Consider the following 18480-nt stretch of genomic DNA (forward strand, 5'->3'; position numbering starts at 1 on the left):
AACAAACACGCTTTTTACCCTGAAAAATTGACCGATATTTGGAGGGTGCGTTCATTATGCGGGGTAAAGTTTTGTGCATTTAAACACTTTGCACAAGTGTCATCTCAGTCACCATTCTGAAGCAGCAGGGTAATGTGTCTCCAGTGAACAGGAGTGCACCCATGGCTGGTCGTAAGTGTGGCACGGTAACCATGCTCTATAAATTGCTAACGTTTTTAGGGCACCTTCGGCATTCTTTTTGCTCAAGAAAAAGTGCCGTACGAAGCTCACTTGACACAAAAAGCAACACGACCGTTCCTAGGCATAACCACTTTGACAATTTCACTGTCCGAAAGCGGACAACAGTAGACGGCATATTTGTCCCCATCGATGCAACTAACGAACGAAGTGCCTCCGGGCACTGGGCAATTCTTTGACCGCAGCTTTGTTAGCTGTGCGCGTCACTCGGTTTCACTGTTGATCACTCTCGCAACTTCCCACTTGCAGCCATTACGCATGCATTTACTGCCACACTTGGCCTGACCTGACTTGGCTTCATCGCATGAAGGCAAAAAGAAATTGGCTTGGTGGCTGGCCGAGTTGGACTGACACCACCTCGACTGACAGGCCTCTCTAATACCTCCTCTCCACATCAGAGTGACGACAACAGATGTGTCCGGCCTCTCTGGTCGCACCGGCTTGGCTCGCCGCCGGGCAAGTTCTAGCCTGGTCGCCCACGCTGTTCACCCGTCATGAATTACGTCGTCAAATTTGTCAAATATGCGGTCATAAGGCATTTCATACGCATGCAGAACTTAGAACGTCCAGATCGTTGCATGTTCCGCGGGAATTCGTCGTCCTCTCCTCTTAAAAGACACATGCAAAGGAAAGATTCATTTTTTTTAAACAGCCTGGTTGGAAGTCATAAAACGAATTTACAACGAAAAATAAATATTTTTAAAGCTATATTTACGGCGCTAAACGAATTTGCAGTTGGCGTCCGCGGGCGCCATGGAAAAGTGGTTGCTATTTGTTACGTTGTGCTTGCGTTCTTTCAGAAGTTTCCTGTGGTCTCTAAAAGTTACTTTTTCATCTTTGTTTCAAGTGCAGAAAGAAACGAAGAGTAATAAGTAAGTTTTAGAGCCCAAACGAAGCTACTCAAAAAGCGCAAGCAGACGTGATAGACCTGTGCACCGGTCAGATGACGGTGGCGGCGGCGTGGAGAAACACGTTGAAACGGCGGCGCACTACACTCAGCGTGCAGCAGCGGCGCGACTTTGAGGCGGCAGCAGCACCGCGCGACAGAGCACAGGTCTACCACGTGACCCCCGGCGGCTGTTGCGGGTGCATTACAAATTCGTTTTGCATCGTAAATATAGCTCAAAATTTTTTTTTCTTCGTTGTAAATTCATTTTATAACATTCTTTTTTCATCTAGGCTGTTTAAAAACGCTCAGCCTTTCCACTCTCGTGAAGAAGGAAGACCAGCGGAGCTGTACTCGATACACTGTGTGCTTCTTCTTCGTCGTCGTCCATTTTTTGCGCTGTTTCCTACAATGAATTCCCACCAACGCACCCAACTATCCATTCTTCCATGATAGCTGGAAAGGTTGCCGCCATCTACGAGCGACGGCGGACACCATACTGGTTGTGTGCTTGCCGCCGTCGATTATAGATGGCGGTAGCTGTCCAGGTAGGTTTGTGTCACGGGCGCATTACAAATTTGTTTTGCACCGTAAATATAGCTCTAAAATTTTTTTCTTCGTTGTAAATTAGTTTTAAAACATTCTTTTTCCATCTAGGCTGTTTAAAATCGTTCAGCCTTTCCACTCTCGTGAAGAAGGGAGACCAGTGGAGCTGTACTCGATACGAAAAATAAAAAAGCGCAAAGGACAAGGACAAGAGGGAGACAACACAGGACAAGCGCTTACTTGCAACTGACGTTTTAATTCGGAAGATGAGGAAGATGAAGAACCCTAACGTTAAATGTTAGAAACATTTATAAAGAAAGAAAGAAATTTCCTTTCTTTCTTTCTTTTTTCTTTTTCAATTCTCAGTCTTTTCAGATCCTTTCACTCCTTTCTCATAAATATTTCTAACATTTAACGTTAGGGTTCTTCATCTTCCTCATCTTCCGAATTAATACGTCAGTTGCGAGTAAGCGCTTGTCCTGTGTTGTCTCCCTCTTGTCCTTGCCTTTTGCACTTTTTTATTTTTCGTAATGTTTAACCAACTAGGCCAACAAATCATTTTGCTACTGTACTCGATACACTGTGTGCTTCTTCTTCGTCGTCGTTCGTTTTTTGCGCTGTTTCCTACAATGAATTCCCACCAACGCACCCAACTATCCATTCTTCTATTATAGCTGGAAAGGTTGCCGCCATCTACGAGCGACGGCGAAAACTATACTGGTTGTGTGCTTGCCACCGTCGATTATAGATGGTGGTAGCTGTCCAGGTAGGTTTGTGTCGACATACACGGACACGATCCTGGGAAACCTAGCCCTAAACAGCTCCGCTGAAAAAAAAAAAGCTTTTTTCCTTTGCATATGTGTCTTTAAAAAAGCTCTCGTGCTCAGCACGGTTCTAACACTAGACCCAAGCCAGTTAAGGAATCAGCGAACAAGTGCGTGCCTTTGAGTAAAACTCTACGAGTTAGGATTACATGGATTACACAGAACTAAACGGTAGCGCAGTTGTCAAGTAAAATCACCGTCTGCCAGTCCAACACAACGAGGCCTCATCGAAACCATTTCCTACCTATCCCGATCTCAAATTCCTTTCAGTGCAGGCATCCGGGGGCCCAAGTTTCTTTTCCTAACAGTTCACATCGCAGTGCACACTGTCGCGTACAGATCGTCCCTGGTTCGGTCAGGAAATCACCTCAAACAGAAATATGAATTCGAGGAAATGCACAATACCATGGTCTCCCCTGCCATTGCCGAACGACCGAAGAATAGACCAGACGTTGGCCGGCCGGGCCTGTGGCGTGACGTCACAGGAAAAGTGGAAAGGCCTGTTGGACGCCATTCGAGACTCGTAAAATAAAAAATTTAAAACGCGCTCATTATGTGCTAAAAAAAAAAAAAGTTTGAATAATAATGATTGTTGGGGGGCATATTTGTCGTGCGAGTGCTTTTCTTATGCGAGTAAATTCGGTGTTTACGCCTCGAAATTGGGCGTTTCTTGGCTTGGCTTGGTCACGTCCAAAAACAATGCGGAACTCTGAATATAATAGAAGGAATAAACAGCCTCAAAGCAACTCAAGAAGGAAGGCCGGGGAGGAGGAAGCAGACAGAACACTGGAGAGAGGATTAGGTTTCCCCCGTCCTCTCCAGCGTCCCATCTAATTCTTCTTCCCCAGCCTTCCTTTCCCTCACCCTACCTTCTTGAGAGAAGAGAAATTAAAAATCTCAAGCCCAATATTTATTAATCGTAAAAACCAGATGTGAAAAAAAAAGGAAAAAAAACCACAAGTTGCAAGGAAACCCTGATGGCACATTTCCCTCATGCTGGTCCTCCGGTTTTGGTCAGACATTGTTTTTCTCAGCATACAGGCAACTCTGTAGTCATCCATTAACCATATAGTGTCCCCACATCATGCTCTACAGCAGGGTTCTCCGAACCGCGGCCAGTGGAGGTCTTTCGACAGGCCCATGGCTGGCCGCGGTACTTGCAATAAGGCCCAGCCCGCGGCTCGCTTTCAGCACGCCTGTTGCTACCACGCAAAAATGAACGCACATAAAAAAAACGGTGTTGAAACACGCACCAACCGCGTAAACGAAGACACCATAAAAAATTTTAGAGCCCATCCTCTTCACGTGAACCTCAATTACGATTCCTAGAAGACGACGTCTAAGACGACCTCAAGGACTTCTAGGACGACCTCGAGGACGAAGTCAAGGACAACCTCAAGGATGACACCTAGAAGACGACCTCAAGGACGACGCCTAAGACAACCTCTCGGATGACCTCAAGGACGACTTCTAGGACAACCTCAAGGATGACTTCTAAGACGACGACCTCTTGGATGACCTCAAGGACAACTAGGACAACCTCGAGAACGGCTAGGACGACCTCAAGAACGACTTCCAGGACAACCTCTCGGACGACGCCTAGAGGACGATGCCTAGGACGACCTCTCGGACGACCTCAAGGACGACTTCCAGTACAACCTTTCGGACAACGCCTAGGACGACCTCTCGGACGACCTCAAGGAAAATGCCTAGAGATGATAACAAGGGATCAGGACCTCACTATCTAATAATGGCAAGGAAGGCTGGCTCACGCTGGTTGTCCCCTCTTTTTATTTTTATTTACACATACTTGCCACGACCAATGGGGAATTTTCTGTTGACATGTGAGGACACATTTTTTTCCCAGATCCTAGCGCATAACAGCTTCGCTGTAAAAGACAAGAAAATTCTGCCTATCGATAAGGCATGTTTTCTCGTCATATTATTAATTGGACATTGTCATCACCAGTTTCACTGCTCCTAGTCCCGTTTCATATCCGTAACTACAAATGTTAAAATTCCTTTGCGTTGCCATGTACAGTCGATGACCGATTTTTCAGACTTCGGAGGGACCGAAAAAAACATCCGAAAAAAATGAGCAGTCCAAAGAATCAGCACATAAAAAACTTGCCTTTATTACATCTATGTGGGCTTAAAAAATCTGTCAATACTGTCTCGCTTCAGGTTACAGCTCCGCTAGCGTTCGGCCACTTTCTATTAGCTTGAGAATCGCTGCCTTCTTTTCTAGCGTTATGGTCGAGTAATTTCCACCCTTCTTGGCGACACTTCGCGATGGCAGAAGAATAGATGGGGCCACGACAACCAAGCCAGCGCAGCCCGAAAACGCGATTCACCAAGGCGAGATGAGAGGCGCAAGTCCGCGACAGCAGAATGGTGAATGAACAAAGCAAAATGGTAACAATTATGATAATAATGACGTGCAGCTAGAGAAAAAGAGGCTCGGGGTACACCTACGCACTCCCTATGAGTTGTGAATGCAAAAGCATGCAAGCAACTCGTCCGCTCCCTTATTTCATCTGCTGCGTACTTTTCGTCGCCGGTCAAGGCTGACCTTGGACGCTCCGTGTTAATGGCGCGCTGACGGACACGCAGCGCCATGGGGGTGAGTGGTCATTGAAACTGATGTGCAGTGGCCAATGGGAGCCTTGTCGACGCACGCCGGTCAATGAGTTTGAAACGGGGAAACTAGGTGCCGTTGTCAGGCTTTTCGCGTGGTTTCATAGCTGGGAGCTGGCTGCACTTGGCAAAAGGATTTAAGGGGCCGTTTGAAGCCGACGACGTCGGCTCGCTCCATGGGACCCCAGTTAATGCTTTCGCATTAAAAAGCCGTAGCGTAGCGTCACCTAGCGGTAGGACTCAGCAGTACTCAAGTAGCGATGCCAAACCAAGCCAATCCATGTGCAGTCAACATAGAATCTAAAATGGTGGCTTCTCGGTGGTGTTTCCCGCTGATCGCTCGTGACTATTTTGTCCGGAAAATTGAACTTTCGAACTTTAACTGTACGAAACATAGGGTCGTCGATATGCACTATTTCTATCGGGTAGAGGTCCCGGTTTTTCCGTTAGGTCAGAAATACCTAACAAGTCCGAATTATCGACGTCCGAAAAATCGGTCAGCGACTGTATAGTGTGCTGTGTAGTATCTACTGCATATTGTCAGCGTCAGTTCTCCCCCTCTCATTAGTATCTTTTCCTGCATGAACATGTATAGTTCCTATAAGCTTTGATTTATCCCTCGCGAGTTTTTTGGGTCCCAATTATTGTGTAATGTCATATAAACATTGAATTTCAAAATAAAGTAACTTTTTCATCCACCCTAGCTCCTTTTGTGTTACTCTAACTTTCAATTTTTCATTTAGATACTGATCTAGGATTATCTATTAAGTTTATTTCTCATTTATATTTACTTTTTTTTTTATTTTCCGGCTTTCGAGACAGCAACAGATCCCCGATCCAGCCCCTTTGCCAAAAAGTTTGGAGACCCTGCTTTAGAGCTTCCCCTAAAGGGACCGAAAAAGAATCTACAATTTGATTGGTTTCCCTTCAACGAGATTCCACCAAATGCAGAAGAGGGGCTCACTCCACGAGGGCGTAGGCAAACGGCATGACGGCAAGGAACAGGGCCATGAGGAGGACCACGACGAAGAACGTGTTGGACCGTGAAGCCCGGTATGGCGTCTGGGACGGCTGGCTGTTGTGCATCAGGGTGAACTGCACGCAGGGTGAAGAAGAGAAAGAGGAGAGGGACATCAAAAACCATGTTTCAAACCAAGAAACAAGGTTTGGCAGTTTGACAGTGTTAACCTTTTTGTTTCTCGCCTCTTGAGTCATGTTCGTACGGACACTCCAGGACGAAGAAATAATTACGATGAATCAACGGGTTCTTTAACGCCAAATTCAACGACCAACAGGACTCGCTTCCGACTTTATTTATGGGGGTACAGCTAATACAAGTCCTTTTACCTAATAGAAAGACAATTCTGGAGGCCAATAGCAGCTTGCAACACAAGAAATGTCACTGTAAAATAACAATGAGGTTGAAAAAAAAAAAAAAAAAAAAATTGGTAGGTGATAAGGTGTCTTATGCTGCACAAATTTCCGTAGGACTACATCTGGGTGGCACAAGGAATGAGAGGGGGAAAAATCAATGCTTCGTCGAGTCGCGTGAACTGTTTGTGCTGCAAAGCAAACGAGCTCGGCCGCTGTCCAGAACGACGAGCGAAAATTGTGACATTACGGCTGCCAAAGCGGTGCCTGTCGCCGTTTCAATCAGACAGGAGCGCGTTGCGTTGAAGCAAGCAAACGAGCAAGCCAGCAAATAAGAAAGGACGCGCGTGTGCACTGCGCGGCTCTCGGCAGTAGTGCGGCGCGCCGTCAGGGAGCGACGCGATGCAATTCGGTCGGCGCTCCGGAGTTATCTGTGTGACATCACTTCCGTGACCAAGTTTTCGTGACATTGACTTCCCAACTTTGCACCCCCTACCAAGCCCGGAGAAAGACGCAGTTCTACGTCAAAAATGTTGCAACGACATTGAAATGATGTGCAAGTTACCTACTGCTCCCGTGCCACAATGGCCGATTCTAAAAGCTGATAGCCACTGGTATAGTATAGGCCGCCGGGACGTAGAAATGACGCCTAAAGAATCTTGCAATAATATTACAATGAAGTCGCAATGAATATGAAATGATGCTAAAATGACACTGAAAGAATGTTGCAAAATAATATTGCAATGACATTGAAAAGACACTGTGAATGTGTTGTAATGAAGTAGCAGGACATTAAAAAGATGCTGAAATGACATTAAGGGAGGAGGCTGGTCTTTAAATGGTAAAAAGCTGGGGAAAATTCACTTTTGAGAAAATGGCTTTTCTAATTTTTAAATATGAAAGAAAAATATGAAGGCTTAATTTTCTATGAACATGCAATAGGACTACACATACTTCAAGGGCTTTTTTCTCTCTTCACACTTTTTTCACAAGAACCGATGCCTTACAGGCGTTTTCTGAGGTTTGTCTTGCACTTTTTTCACAAGTACCGATGCCTTACAGGTGTTTTCTGAAGTTTGTCTGGGACAATATTAACAAATTTGGTGCCATTTTAGTTGGGAAGAATGGAGCTGTGCGGTGATGCTATTTTTATAGTGTTCCAACTTCAGAATTCTATCTAATTAATTACTTTCTTAAATAATGAGAAAGCATCTCTTTTAGACTACAATTACAATAGTTTTTTTTAGTAATATAACCCTCTCCATTAAGATCTAAAATAGCATCACTGCATAAATTACACCTTTGTAAAAACAGTTGCATTAAAAATTTTGATAATTTACAAAATAAATTTTCTCTAACAACCCGTAACAAATGACCTATCAAATTAGACCAATCTCCCATAACTCGGGTTCTAGTAAAGATATTCAATATCTGATTGCATATTTGGAATAGGTGCAAGATGTGTTATACCAGTGTATAATATGGTAAGTATTCTTTAATAAATAAAAAAAATTACTCTAAAGCCCCACATCACCCCTTAAAAGAATGTTGCAATGATATTGAGATGGTAATGATGTAATGACACGATTTATTTTGAGGAAGAGAAAGAGAAGGATCGATGCTGTTCAACGGCCAGCTTTTGCTTTATGGACCTGTTAATTTAATTGCTAGGACAGGTGACAAGCTAAACAGACTAACAAGCAATGATTAGTGGTTAACTTGAAGCGGGACTGCTCTAGCAAAGCATCAAAAAGGTGCTGATCATAAGAACGCAATCACTCACCTTCTGCACATAGAAGATGATGAAGTACTTGATAATGCTGATGGCCGGCAACAACGGGCAGTAGAATGTGCCCAACCTGGAAGGAGAAATTAACAATTTTAGATAGCTGGCCAAATTTCAACAGCTTGTCCTTATTCATAGAGAAATCAAGACCCTCTAATCACCAAAAACATTACTTCTAAAGGCACAATCATGTCAGAAAGTATGACAGACGACATCAAGATGGCATGCCGATAAACATTCAGTCAACGTGTTCACCTTCTGCTCCATTGCCAGACAATGTTCAGTCCTGTAACACTGTGCAAAGAGGAACGCAACATCAATGGCCATAACAAACTCGCTAAGGCAAAAGTCTTGCTTGCCCCATTACGCGAAAAAGTGGCGGCGTTGTGCCCGAAGGATGGTCACACCAATATGTCATCAAGCACGCGCCTCAAGCACAGCAACGCAGATGCCTCGTCACAGAAGCCGTCGTAAAGCCGGCAGGGTTCACCGCGCCTGTGCAGTGGGGAAGCGTGATGTCACAGCCGCAGAGCCACGTGCGATGGGAAGATGTGGCGCACTGCTTGTAGGGATGCGCCGGATGTAGGAATGCTTTTGCATTCCTGCACGTAAGCAGTCTTAAGTGTCTGCCGGATTTTTTTTTTTGTCAAGAAATAGCTTTCAGCAGCCAAAAACCAGCAACATTTGCACTCAAGTTAAATGCATTGTCACTTGAACTGACATTACACATGCCTTTATCGCAGCATTAAGTTTGTTCGCAGCTCTGCTAGAACACAATGAGTAGCTTTGAGAGGGAAAAGAAAATTCAGAACATGTTGGCCACACCTCCTAAAGAGCATTAAAGAAAAAAGAAAAAAAAAAGAGAAACGCAACAAAACCCACAGCCTCGGTTTTTGTTCTCTTCTGCACTAAAAGCACACAAGTAAGGGGGAAATGCCATAATCAATATCTCTTTATGCCAAAGATCACTGACATGTACCGACCAGCAAAGAGTCTGTGAGTAAACCAGATCCAGGACACGGTTTGGAATGTTGAATTCTTGCTGTCCGATCAGTCGCGTCAGCCTGCAGTCAAACCTCGTCACCAGAAACCTGCGCAAAGCACGACCGAGTCAGCCTGGAAGCGGAATCGTCACCTCTCCCATTTTTCTGTCCCAACTAAAAGCCTGCCGGCGAAGCTAAAGGCGTAACGAAGAATGTTAATGCACACCTTCGGACAGCTTGAGCTGAAAGACTCGGTCTGGGCTCTTGCTACGCCTACGGTTGGCACAAGCTCTATTACCTCTCAAATGGATTCATAGATTGGGATGTAAGCTTTGCGTTCCAACGCACGTTTGCACCAAAGCTTCTTGAAAAATTTAGAAGTAAGCTAGAGAAGTGCAGAGGGCTGTTTCAGCTCGTACTGTCCACAGTAATACAGCACCAACTTGAGCGATAAAGTCTGGTGCACAAGCAGATTTTGACGAATTTCCACCGTCATCTTTCTGGCAATCGGGTCACAAGGTGCCTATGTCACAAGAAACGCACGGACGTGGAACCTTGTTCCAACTTTGCCTAAACAAGATTTCTAATGAAAAAAATGGTCAACGTGCAGGCGAGCTGGTACATATTAATTGTGATGTTTAAACTCCAACACTGGCAAGGAAACTTGAAGATATGTTAGAAGAAACGTAAGAAGGGTGACAGAGAAGTGTGAAAGGTGACAGACACCCGTCTGCACGTCACCTTTCTTCTATATATCTTCAAGTTTCCTTCCCAGTCTTGTGGTTTAAACGCCACAAATAATAAGGTTTCAAAGTTAAGCGACACCCCTAAACTACAAAACATGCATTAATTTCCGACCGAAAGGTCATGTGACAACGGCGATGAAAGTCGAGAAGCCGCTGCACTCACTTTCTGGGGCACTCGAGGACAAAGACGAGCGCGACGCTGACCAGGAAGTCCAGGATGGTCAGCTTGTAGATCTGCTGCCCCACGGCTGTCTCCCAGCACTGCACAGACACCTTTCCTATATACGTGCAAAGTCTTTCCTAGAACTACTAAAGGCTGGGTAAAAATATCTGCATTTCGAGTGCAACAAAGTATGCTGTGCTCGCTCGGGTCTGCGAGCAACTTGGCCGAAGGTCTTGAAGTATTTGCGATCAATGCACAATCTAGGACAAATAGTTGCTCGTAATGTTGTAAAAATTATATAAAGCCCACGGTAAAAGAATTATGCTCACAACATTACAACAATATATGCACAGTTTGGAAGTGTAACGGGGCCACTCAATAGATTGTGCCAGCGTTTTAGCAAGAAACCAAGTTTCTTTAGCTGGCAAGATGATTTACCAGGCTCTATTAATTCCAAAGTTAAAGCATACCGTCAAAAGGTTTAACACTACTTTTTCAAGCCCTGGCTAAGTAACACAAGCTTCCACCTAACTAAAAGGGTTCAGACCCCATTCGCACATCCATCCATCCATTCGTTAGGTCGTCGCAAGAGAACACAACGTACTTGATCACAGTCAAATGCAAACACGCCAACCAGTCTTTACAGGAAGATGATACCAGCCAGCCGCGTAACAAGTTCCGCGTCAAAAGGGCGCACCAGGGGCTTCTTGCAGGACTCATCTTTGCCCTCGAGGCAGGGTGACTGGTTTGACGAGGACGGACAGTTGATCTGCCGATCCAGCGACAGCAGCAGCACAAAGATGGACGTGAAGCGCAGGAACACTGTCCTGCAGTGCAAACAACCATCCACGCCATTAAGATTACGCCCTAATAGATAAATGTTTTGGTAACGTGAAACATTCTTTGGCTAGGTGCTCGGCATTTCGTTTGGTGCAAGGGTGCCGCGAGGCTCGACATTGATCGGTTTACTGGTGGGAGAGGAGGAGTGAGGTGCTCAATGCTGATCGGTTAATGGGGGGTGTCATGTGACTAGGGGTGGAGTAAGGAGGAAAGGTAGGCAAGGTGGGGGACAAGGAGTGGGTTAGAAGATTCTGGAAGATCACCAGGTTTATCGTTTCAAGTGCACACATGCCACGCGCTAAGTTATCCAATGAAGAGCACAGTGAATGTAGGCGTCTGGCCGAACAAGCTAGACCCGCTGCTAAACGATGATACAAATGTTTGCGATACTAAACGTTTCACGTATGCAACACAACTGTCTAGCAATTAGTCATGAAGTATTTTCTTGTGCTTACCAAAAGCTTGGAGCCCCTCACGGTAATGCACACAACCACGTACCGTAAAGTTCCGAAAGAATGCCCATCCAAAATGAAGAGATAAATGAAAAAATGAGGTGAGCAATGTTTGGAGATGCAATGCCGAAATTTCATAAAAAATTGGCGATAAGCACAAGGGGGCTAGGGAGCGGGCCGCCATTACAAACTACGCGAAACGGGAACTGATACCACAGATTGCGAACACGGCTAATCCGAGTCACACGGTGGAATAAGTATGCGGGAATTCGCTACAAACTCTTCCATTACTAGAACGGACACCAGAGAACGCAGATGCAGCACATTCGCCCTTCGCAATGCGACAAACGCACAAAAGCCCGCTATAAACTCAGGTGTCGCGGGAACCCATAACGCACGCGCAGATCACGGACCAAATTGTGGGAACCCGCTACAGACATGCAGGTCACGGGAACAGATACCGCAGATAGTGGATGCAGCAGATTCACGTGTCCCGGTGCGATAAACATGAGAGAGAGAGAACCCATGGCGAACACGCTTGTCACATATACCGATACCGCACATTGCGCGGTTCATGCTATCCCTTCGGACATTGCGTGATTGATAGTCAGCGGGAATCGTGGAGTGGGCGATTTTTCAGAAGTTTTACGTTACGAATGCAAATAATGCAAATAATTTGGCACAGACGTATAAATTCTGGTTCCTAAAGCTGCAAATTTGTACATAAAATATTCATCTTGGTAAATATGTGTCAAAAAGGTGTTAGATTTGCAAAACCGGTGACAAGTTGCAACAAAGGTCTGGATAGAACACTCTGGCACCTCTAGAATTAGTCCTTCAAACTGGGCATCAAGTCACGACGCCCCAAACTTCTGCCAAACTAGGCAGAATGGGACGATTCTTTGTGCCCAAAAGAGAGTTGCAGAAAAATCTGATGGTTTCGTGGTGTCCGGCGCCAAGGATTCATCAGTGTACTGAACAGATGTGTTCTGCAGCAATGTGCAGTGTGTATAGAAGAGAGTCTGAGCATTAAATATTTCTGGATAGAAAACAGATTTCTCATTCAGAGAGTTGGAACATCCTTGATCTCTAGGGCACTTGAAATGTTTGCTTTTTGCTGGTGTTTAATGTTTCTTTGAAACCAAAAGTGGTTAGGTTCCTGCAAAACGCCTGTGAACGAAGAATCCATTCAGATAAGCATTCGTCCGAAATGACTTCACGTGGTGTTCGTTCCGACTAGTGCCTCCTGATATCACGTGATCATGTAAAGCGACGCCACCCATGTCACGTGACCAGGTCATGTGACATGTGCCTAAAATATACAAATTTTCATGCCAAAAAAAAATAAAAAATTTGCACAATATTTAAAGGGACACTTAAGCGGTTTTTGGAGAAGCTACTTTTTGGTGCGATGGTGTTAAGGAAGTGTCAGTGAATGAGTATCTTCAGTTTTAGAAGGCAGAAACGCCTATTAATCACGCAGGAATAAAATATGTGCGGACTCTTTTCTGTACTTGCGAGGACCAATGAAATTATCGTATGTTTGAAAATTTTGGCGGTCTTTTTAAAGTTTCGCTAAAAAAACAATTTTCAGTTCATTTAAATATGTTGTGCATGATAATTTCACAAGACGTAAAATATTTCTAGTTTAGAATACGCGATAGCGCAATTATCGTTTCACAAACAAGGGACTACCGTAATATCCCGAGTCATCGCCCACCCCCCTACCACCTGAAATTCGTTAAAAAAGTGGGGTGGGCCATGTCTCGGTGGGTGAGCACAAACACTTGAAAAAAAGCGGAAAAAACTGCCTATTTTTCTCTGCGTACCAAGCGCTGATGCACAAGAGATACATCAAACTCAAAACTCGATTTAGTTTCATTGTTTTATAGAAAAAAATGCTCACGAAAGAATATTTTACTATTGCGAAGTCCGTTGCTTGCATACGCGCTAGAAACACCGCCGATCTTCATATAGCGCGAATGTTTGTTCCGTGAAAGAATGTCACCACTATGTTCTCCTAGTTAGTAAAAAAGAAAAGAAAGAAAAAAAAGTCTACAAGAAAACAGAAAAACCGACCAGGCGCAACGAGCGAGCGAGCGAGCGAGCGGACCAAAGAAGTGACCAAGAGCAATGCTGGGAAAGCGGGAAAGCCGGCGGTCGCGTTGGCAAATATTTTGGCGTCGGGCCAAGTCGGGCGCCTTGTCAATTGCAAGCTCTTCCGCAACTTTCTTGTTTGGTGCGTACATACGTGCGTCCGTGCACGACGGGCTATCACTGCACGGTTGGGACGCTCTGCAAACGTCTGTGTAGGGCGTTCCAGCAAAGCTTTATTTACGCGTTGGTTTTGCCTAAAATATTGCACAACCGCGGTCGCGACGGGCGGAAAGAAGGAGCTGGTTCGAAGTGACCTTACTTCGGCGGAGACAGACTTTGACCTAACACTCCGCGGTTACATTAACAAACTCTTATTTTGTTATCTCCATCGTTTTCTTTTCGCACGGATACACGACCACTTTGGGATCGCTCACGGAGGAAATTCGTAAACAAAAAGAAGTGTCTTTCCCTCCCTCGTTTTACTTTGTCACGGACGTCCTCCAACTATAAGGTCCGCGGCCGCGTCATTCGGATAGGATGAGTGTTCGCGGATCGCAGAGTCCGCGCTGGGGTATTTGAAGGGGTGGGCGATGACTCGGTGTTTTTTCAAAAATCGATATTGGCCCAAAAAATGGGGTGGGCGATGGCTCGGGGATGGGCGATGACTCGGGATATTACGGTATGTTTTCTATTTGCCTTCCTCCGCGGGGGGCGAATTTCCCGTTCCCCAGGGATGCGCGGAAGCGCACGTATCTCCGCGCGTTGCAGGCCGGTCGTGCCGGTCACGGGCCGGCCGGCTCCTTCTATCCGCAAACGTGGCGTCGGTGGTGATCGTCGGAATGGACGGCCTGGTGAAAGCTCATCGTTCCGCGTAAAAGCGCTATCCTTGACTGTGAATTTTCGTCGTGTTTCGCTATGCAGCACGTACTAGAAGGGAACATCCACCTACTCGTGCGGCGATGTCGTGGCGGCACTCTCAAGACAGCAGAAACGCCCGTGCCGTCGTGTTTGTTTACTTCAACTACAGTGGTGCTTTCTAAGCCTTTGTGTCCTCGAACATCGCCCGGATTTCTGATTTGGCGCATTTCATGCCTGTGCTCAAGTTCAAGGTATTACTGGCGCGTACCGTATAAAGGATACGAATTTTCACGCGTTTTCATCACCGGAGAAAAGTGATTAGTGTTAGCAATCCTGAACGCTCGCAACGTCTATCTGATCACGAAATCATTTTTCTACGTTGCTATATCGCTGCTAAGATTACATTGTCTTTTATAATCGTAGAAAAGGCGTGTGGCGATATTTGTACTATTGCAATGTCGTGTATTAGAGTCGTGATCGTCCAAGACGGCGCTGCATCTTTTTATTTTATTTTTTTCATTCGCTGTACCCTGCAAGCCTATCAAGACAAAATAATAAAGCTTTAGACTAGAAAACTGTCTGTCTATATTCTGTTACGGCATTGAGTAGCAGTGCGTCCCCTTTTTTAGAGGGGCCGCTGACACAGCTGACGGCGGCGTTCAGAAGCGGTCGCCGTGCTGACGACCCGCTGCGCTTGTTGTAGTGGTTACAGGTGTGTGTACGCGCGGCGCAGTGCGGTGCGGTCAGTGCGGTCGTTCCGGTCGCAACGGACGCAGTCGTAGGTACGCGCTCGTTGCACATGTCTGAACCAGCCTTCCCCCCATTCTCCCGAGGCGAAAGTCAACGTGGCGACATCGTTTGACATCACGTACCAGAGGTAACGCTGCGATGTCAAACGTTGGTTTGGTTACGACTTGCCCCAACCGCAAATCGAAGAACGCCCGAATAGGTCTGCGTTTCGTCGTCCTCGGAACCCGAACATGACTCCGAAGCGCTGCTATCGTCCACATTGCACGTCAGAGTGGCGTCATAGGAAATCATCCCCAGGTCGGCTGTCCGCCGAAGAACTTCAACCTCTAACGGCGTCAGGTCCTCGAGCGTAGAGAACTCCGCCATGATCGAAGCTCGAATGACAAAGAGGTTCGGCCGATGCGGCTACCTCGGGATCACTGCGCGACGGAACGTCCTCTCACGCCATTGGCCCGAGATCCTTTTGATAAGCGTGCAACGACCAATGAGAGTGGTTTCGTTTTCGGATGGATCCGAGGTTTGGCGGCCTTCAATTACATTTTTATTAAAGAAATAATCACCGTATGACTATACTTTTTGGTTTTTAGGGATACCTAAGGTGTCTAAATTCAGCTGTCATTATCAAAACACGAACTCAAAAACCACTTGACTGCCCCTTTAAGCTTTGCGCGAAGTAGGTTTTAACTGATTTGGTTGTTGAGAGATGAAACAATGCTTTTGGCATTAGAAATGTGTCCATCATAATAAAATAATATAAAGCTAATCTAAAATGCACCTACATATATGTTAAAGGGGCCCTGCAATCATATTCAAGCGTCTACCTTTTTTGCGGTTTCCACGTCCCTCAGGGTTCGGGCAAGCCAGCGAGCACAAGAGAGTAACTAAATATCAGTGCGACATATTTTAACCGGACGACGCGGAAACCTTCTCCACCTACGAGGGCGACCCGCATTGCAGACAGCGCGCAATATGTGACGTCTTTGGTCCTGGGCTTACTACTAATCAGAGCCGCTAAAAGCTTCTTTTTTTTTTTTTTGTTGAGATACAAAATATAAGTGTCGCGAACCGTTTCAATTATGTACGAAAGTAGCTTTTGTTTAATATTTTAGATCAGAAAAGAAACAAATGCAGTTCATAAAGCACGGAAACAAGAAAAGACCCGTTGACAAACCTGCCGCCGAGCGGCGGAAAAAACGGCGCATACTAGAAAGGGCTAGTGGGATGAGGCTCCGACGAACGGCGAGCGTAGAAAGGTCCCAGATGTACGTGGTGGTGCTGCAGTCGTATACCGGCTTGAGGATCCCACTGGTTCAAAGTGTTCCGAAGGCTTTCGGCGTGGGCTTGGCTGGCGATTTGGCCATTTGGCGGTATAGCAGCACGAAGTGGCTCCCGTTCTGAGCTGATCTTTACCCCGCGTTTGCTGTCGTTTGTGGCCAATGAATTGTTATGCCCAATTAGCCTTTAATCGTGCAGCAAATGCAATGCGAGCCGCCCTGGCTGCCCGCTTCATACAGCACATTCAACACGTGCTTTAGTGGCGCCCTCTCGAGCCGTCGACACTGAGTGCGGCAGCCGTGAGCGCTCGATGAGCTCACTACTTCAGGGCCAATCAAGCCAGGACCTACGATGTCATGACGGAGGTTATTTTTTGCTTGTTTTTGTCATTCTACTTTGCCTATAACTTTTAAAATAAAGCAAAATTGGAGAAAAGAAAAGTTTCTTTAAGTTACTACGTTCAGTGCGCTCAGGTTCGGTGCAAATTAAAAACCAGTCAAAAAGTTGTCGCAGGGCCCCTTTAACTCAACGCATGAAAGGGGAAATGTATACTGTTCCACGAGGGGCCGGACTTTAATACGATTCTTGAAATGAACACGAGTACAGTGCCTTCTAATGTCAGAAGATGATGCCACGTGACGAGGTCACGTGACGTTACCCACGTGTGTCACATCCCGGCCCTCCAACCTTGTATGCTTGTCCACAACGCATAGTTTGTATCGCCGCACCTCTCTTTAAAATCGCCCTCGAGCCAAAGAAAACAAATTCTACGTCAAACAAACTTCACGGGGGCGTCTGTTCCACTCTCGATGGTCCCCAGGTTCAAAGAGGCAGACGACAGGGCCCAACCTGAGCAGGTTGAGCTTGACCTGGAAGCCCACGGAGTAGTTCTCGTAGCGAATGAGGAGGGAGAAGAGCAGGGGCACCACCAGGTTCAGGCCCGTGATGACCAGGGAGGGCACAAACTGCACCACCAGGGCAAAGGCGCCCTCCTCGTGCTGCTCCTGCGACTGCTTCTGGAGCGGAAAAGGGCCGAGTCACTCTGACGAGCCACCTCCTCTCCGGAATCATGACGGAACTCGGCAGCCGTCGGCAAAAAGCGATACAGCAAATGCGTAACACTACGGAGTAAACGGAAGGTGTCAGAAAGGACACAGACGAGACTAGACTCCTTTTCGGCCGTTGTTTTCTTGTTTTGTTGAGCTTTGCTGCTTTGATACTTTTCAATTAGTCCTGCGACATTACCAGCAGGGGTACTAGATTTTGTACTTTTATAAAATTGACAAGCACAAAAACATTGAGTCACTTCGCGTAGGTGCCTCCGTCAGGCATTCTTGCTGAACTCCGCCTTGCAGCAACCCTCGGCAAAGAGCAATGCCGTTTTAGTGAACATTGACTTTTCATTGGAAGAAAGTTTAGCGAATGGTTTTTCTGCCGCAAAGCGGAGTTTACGGGTAGGCCAGGTGAGTCAACATTTTAGTAACGAGCCACCGCAGACCGCCGCCGCCAAGCGGCGTGAACGCAGCGAGGGGGGGGGGGGAGGGTGGTTAGCACATGCCTTTGTCATTCTCTAAAACATTGATTCGCTCAAATGACCGCTGTTCGCTAAAACGTCATTCGCTCATGTGATATGGACCCGTGCAAGAGTGCTGGGGCCTCGTCTAGTAAAATCTGTTTACCTCTTGCCTATCACCTGTGATTCAGAAGTCAAAATAAATTATTATTACTCTTATTGTTATTAAAAACAGAACCGAGACAGATCACAGCTTCAAACTTTCTCTGCCGTGCGAATACGCTTGAGCGTACACAGGTGTACAAAATCACGCTGACAACCTTACTTGCATCAGCAGAAGTGGTAACATGTTTGTGCACACCCACATGCGCTTGTACTCAAGTGTCAACGTGAGATGACAAGCACAAGGGAAACGAACGGTGAGAAAGAGTGTAAAGGACACATACGCTTACCCCAGGAGTTCTCAAAAGTTATGATCTCAAGGAACGCCTACCTCCAACCATTCGTGGCCGAAGA

The 18480-nt window shown here is 46.1% G+C and overlaps 1 protein-coding gene across 5 annotated transcripts in view; it reads right to left on the reverse strand.

Annotated features, from left to right (window-relative positions):
* The window catches only part of LOC8028714 (transmembrane channel-like protein 7), a 75534-nt gene that overhangs the window by 7797 nt on the left and 49257 nt on the right, over positions 1-18480 (reverse strand). For 3 of the 5 annotated variants that reach the window (XM_040500920.2, XM_040500918.1, XM_029993863.3), the window contains 6 exons: positions 17301-17464; positions 10877-11006; positions 10180-10277; positions 9271-9378; positions 8285-8360; positions 6095-6225 (listed from right to left, as the gene is read on the reverse strand). In XM_040500920.2, the coding sequence (XP_040356854.1) occupies positions 6095-6225; positions 8285-8360; positions 9271-9378; positions 10180-10277; positions 10877-11006; positions 17301-17464 (707 nt within the window). Of the gene's footprint in view, positions 1-6094; positions 6226-8284; positions 8361-9270; positions 9379-10179; positions 10278-10876; positions 11007-17300; positions 17468-18480 lie in introns of all 5 variants that reach the window. The other 2 variants (XM_029993864.3, XM_029993862.4) reach the window with 1 other exon arrangement.

This window comes from Ixodes scapularis, unplaced genomic scaffold (assembly GCF_016920785.2).
Source record: "Ixodes scapularis isolate PalLabHiFi unplaced genomic scaffold, ASM1692078v2 PGA_scaffold6__148_contigs__length_123643588, whole genome shotgun sequence".
Taxonomy (NCBI): Eukaryota; Metazoa; Arthropoda; class Arachnida; order Ixodida; family Ixodidae; genus Ixodes; species Ixodes scapularis.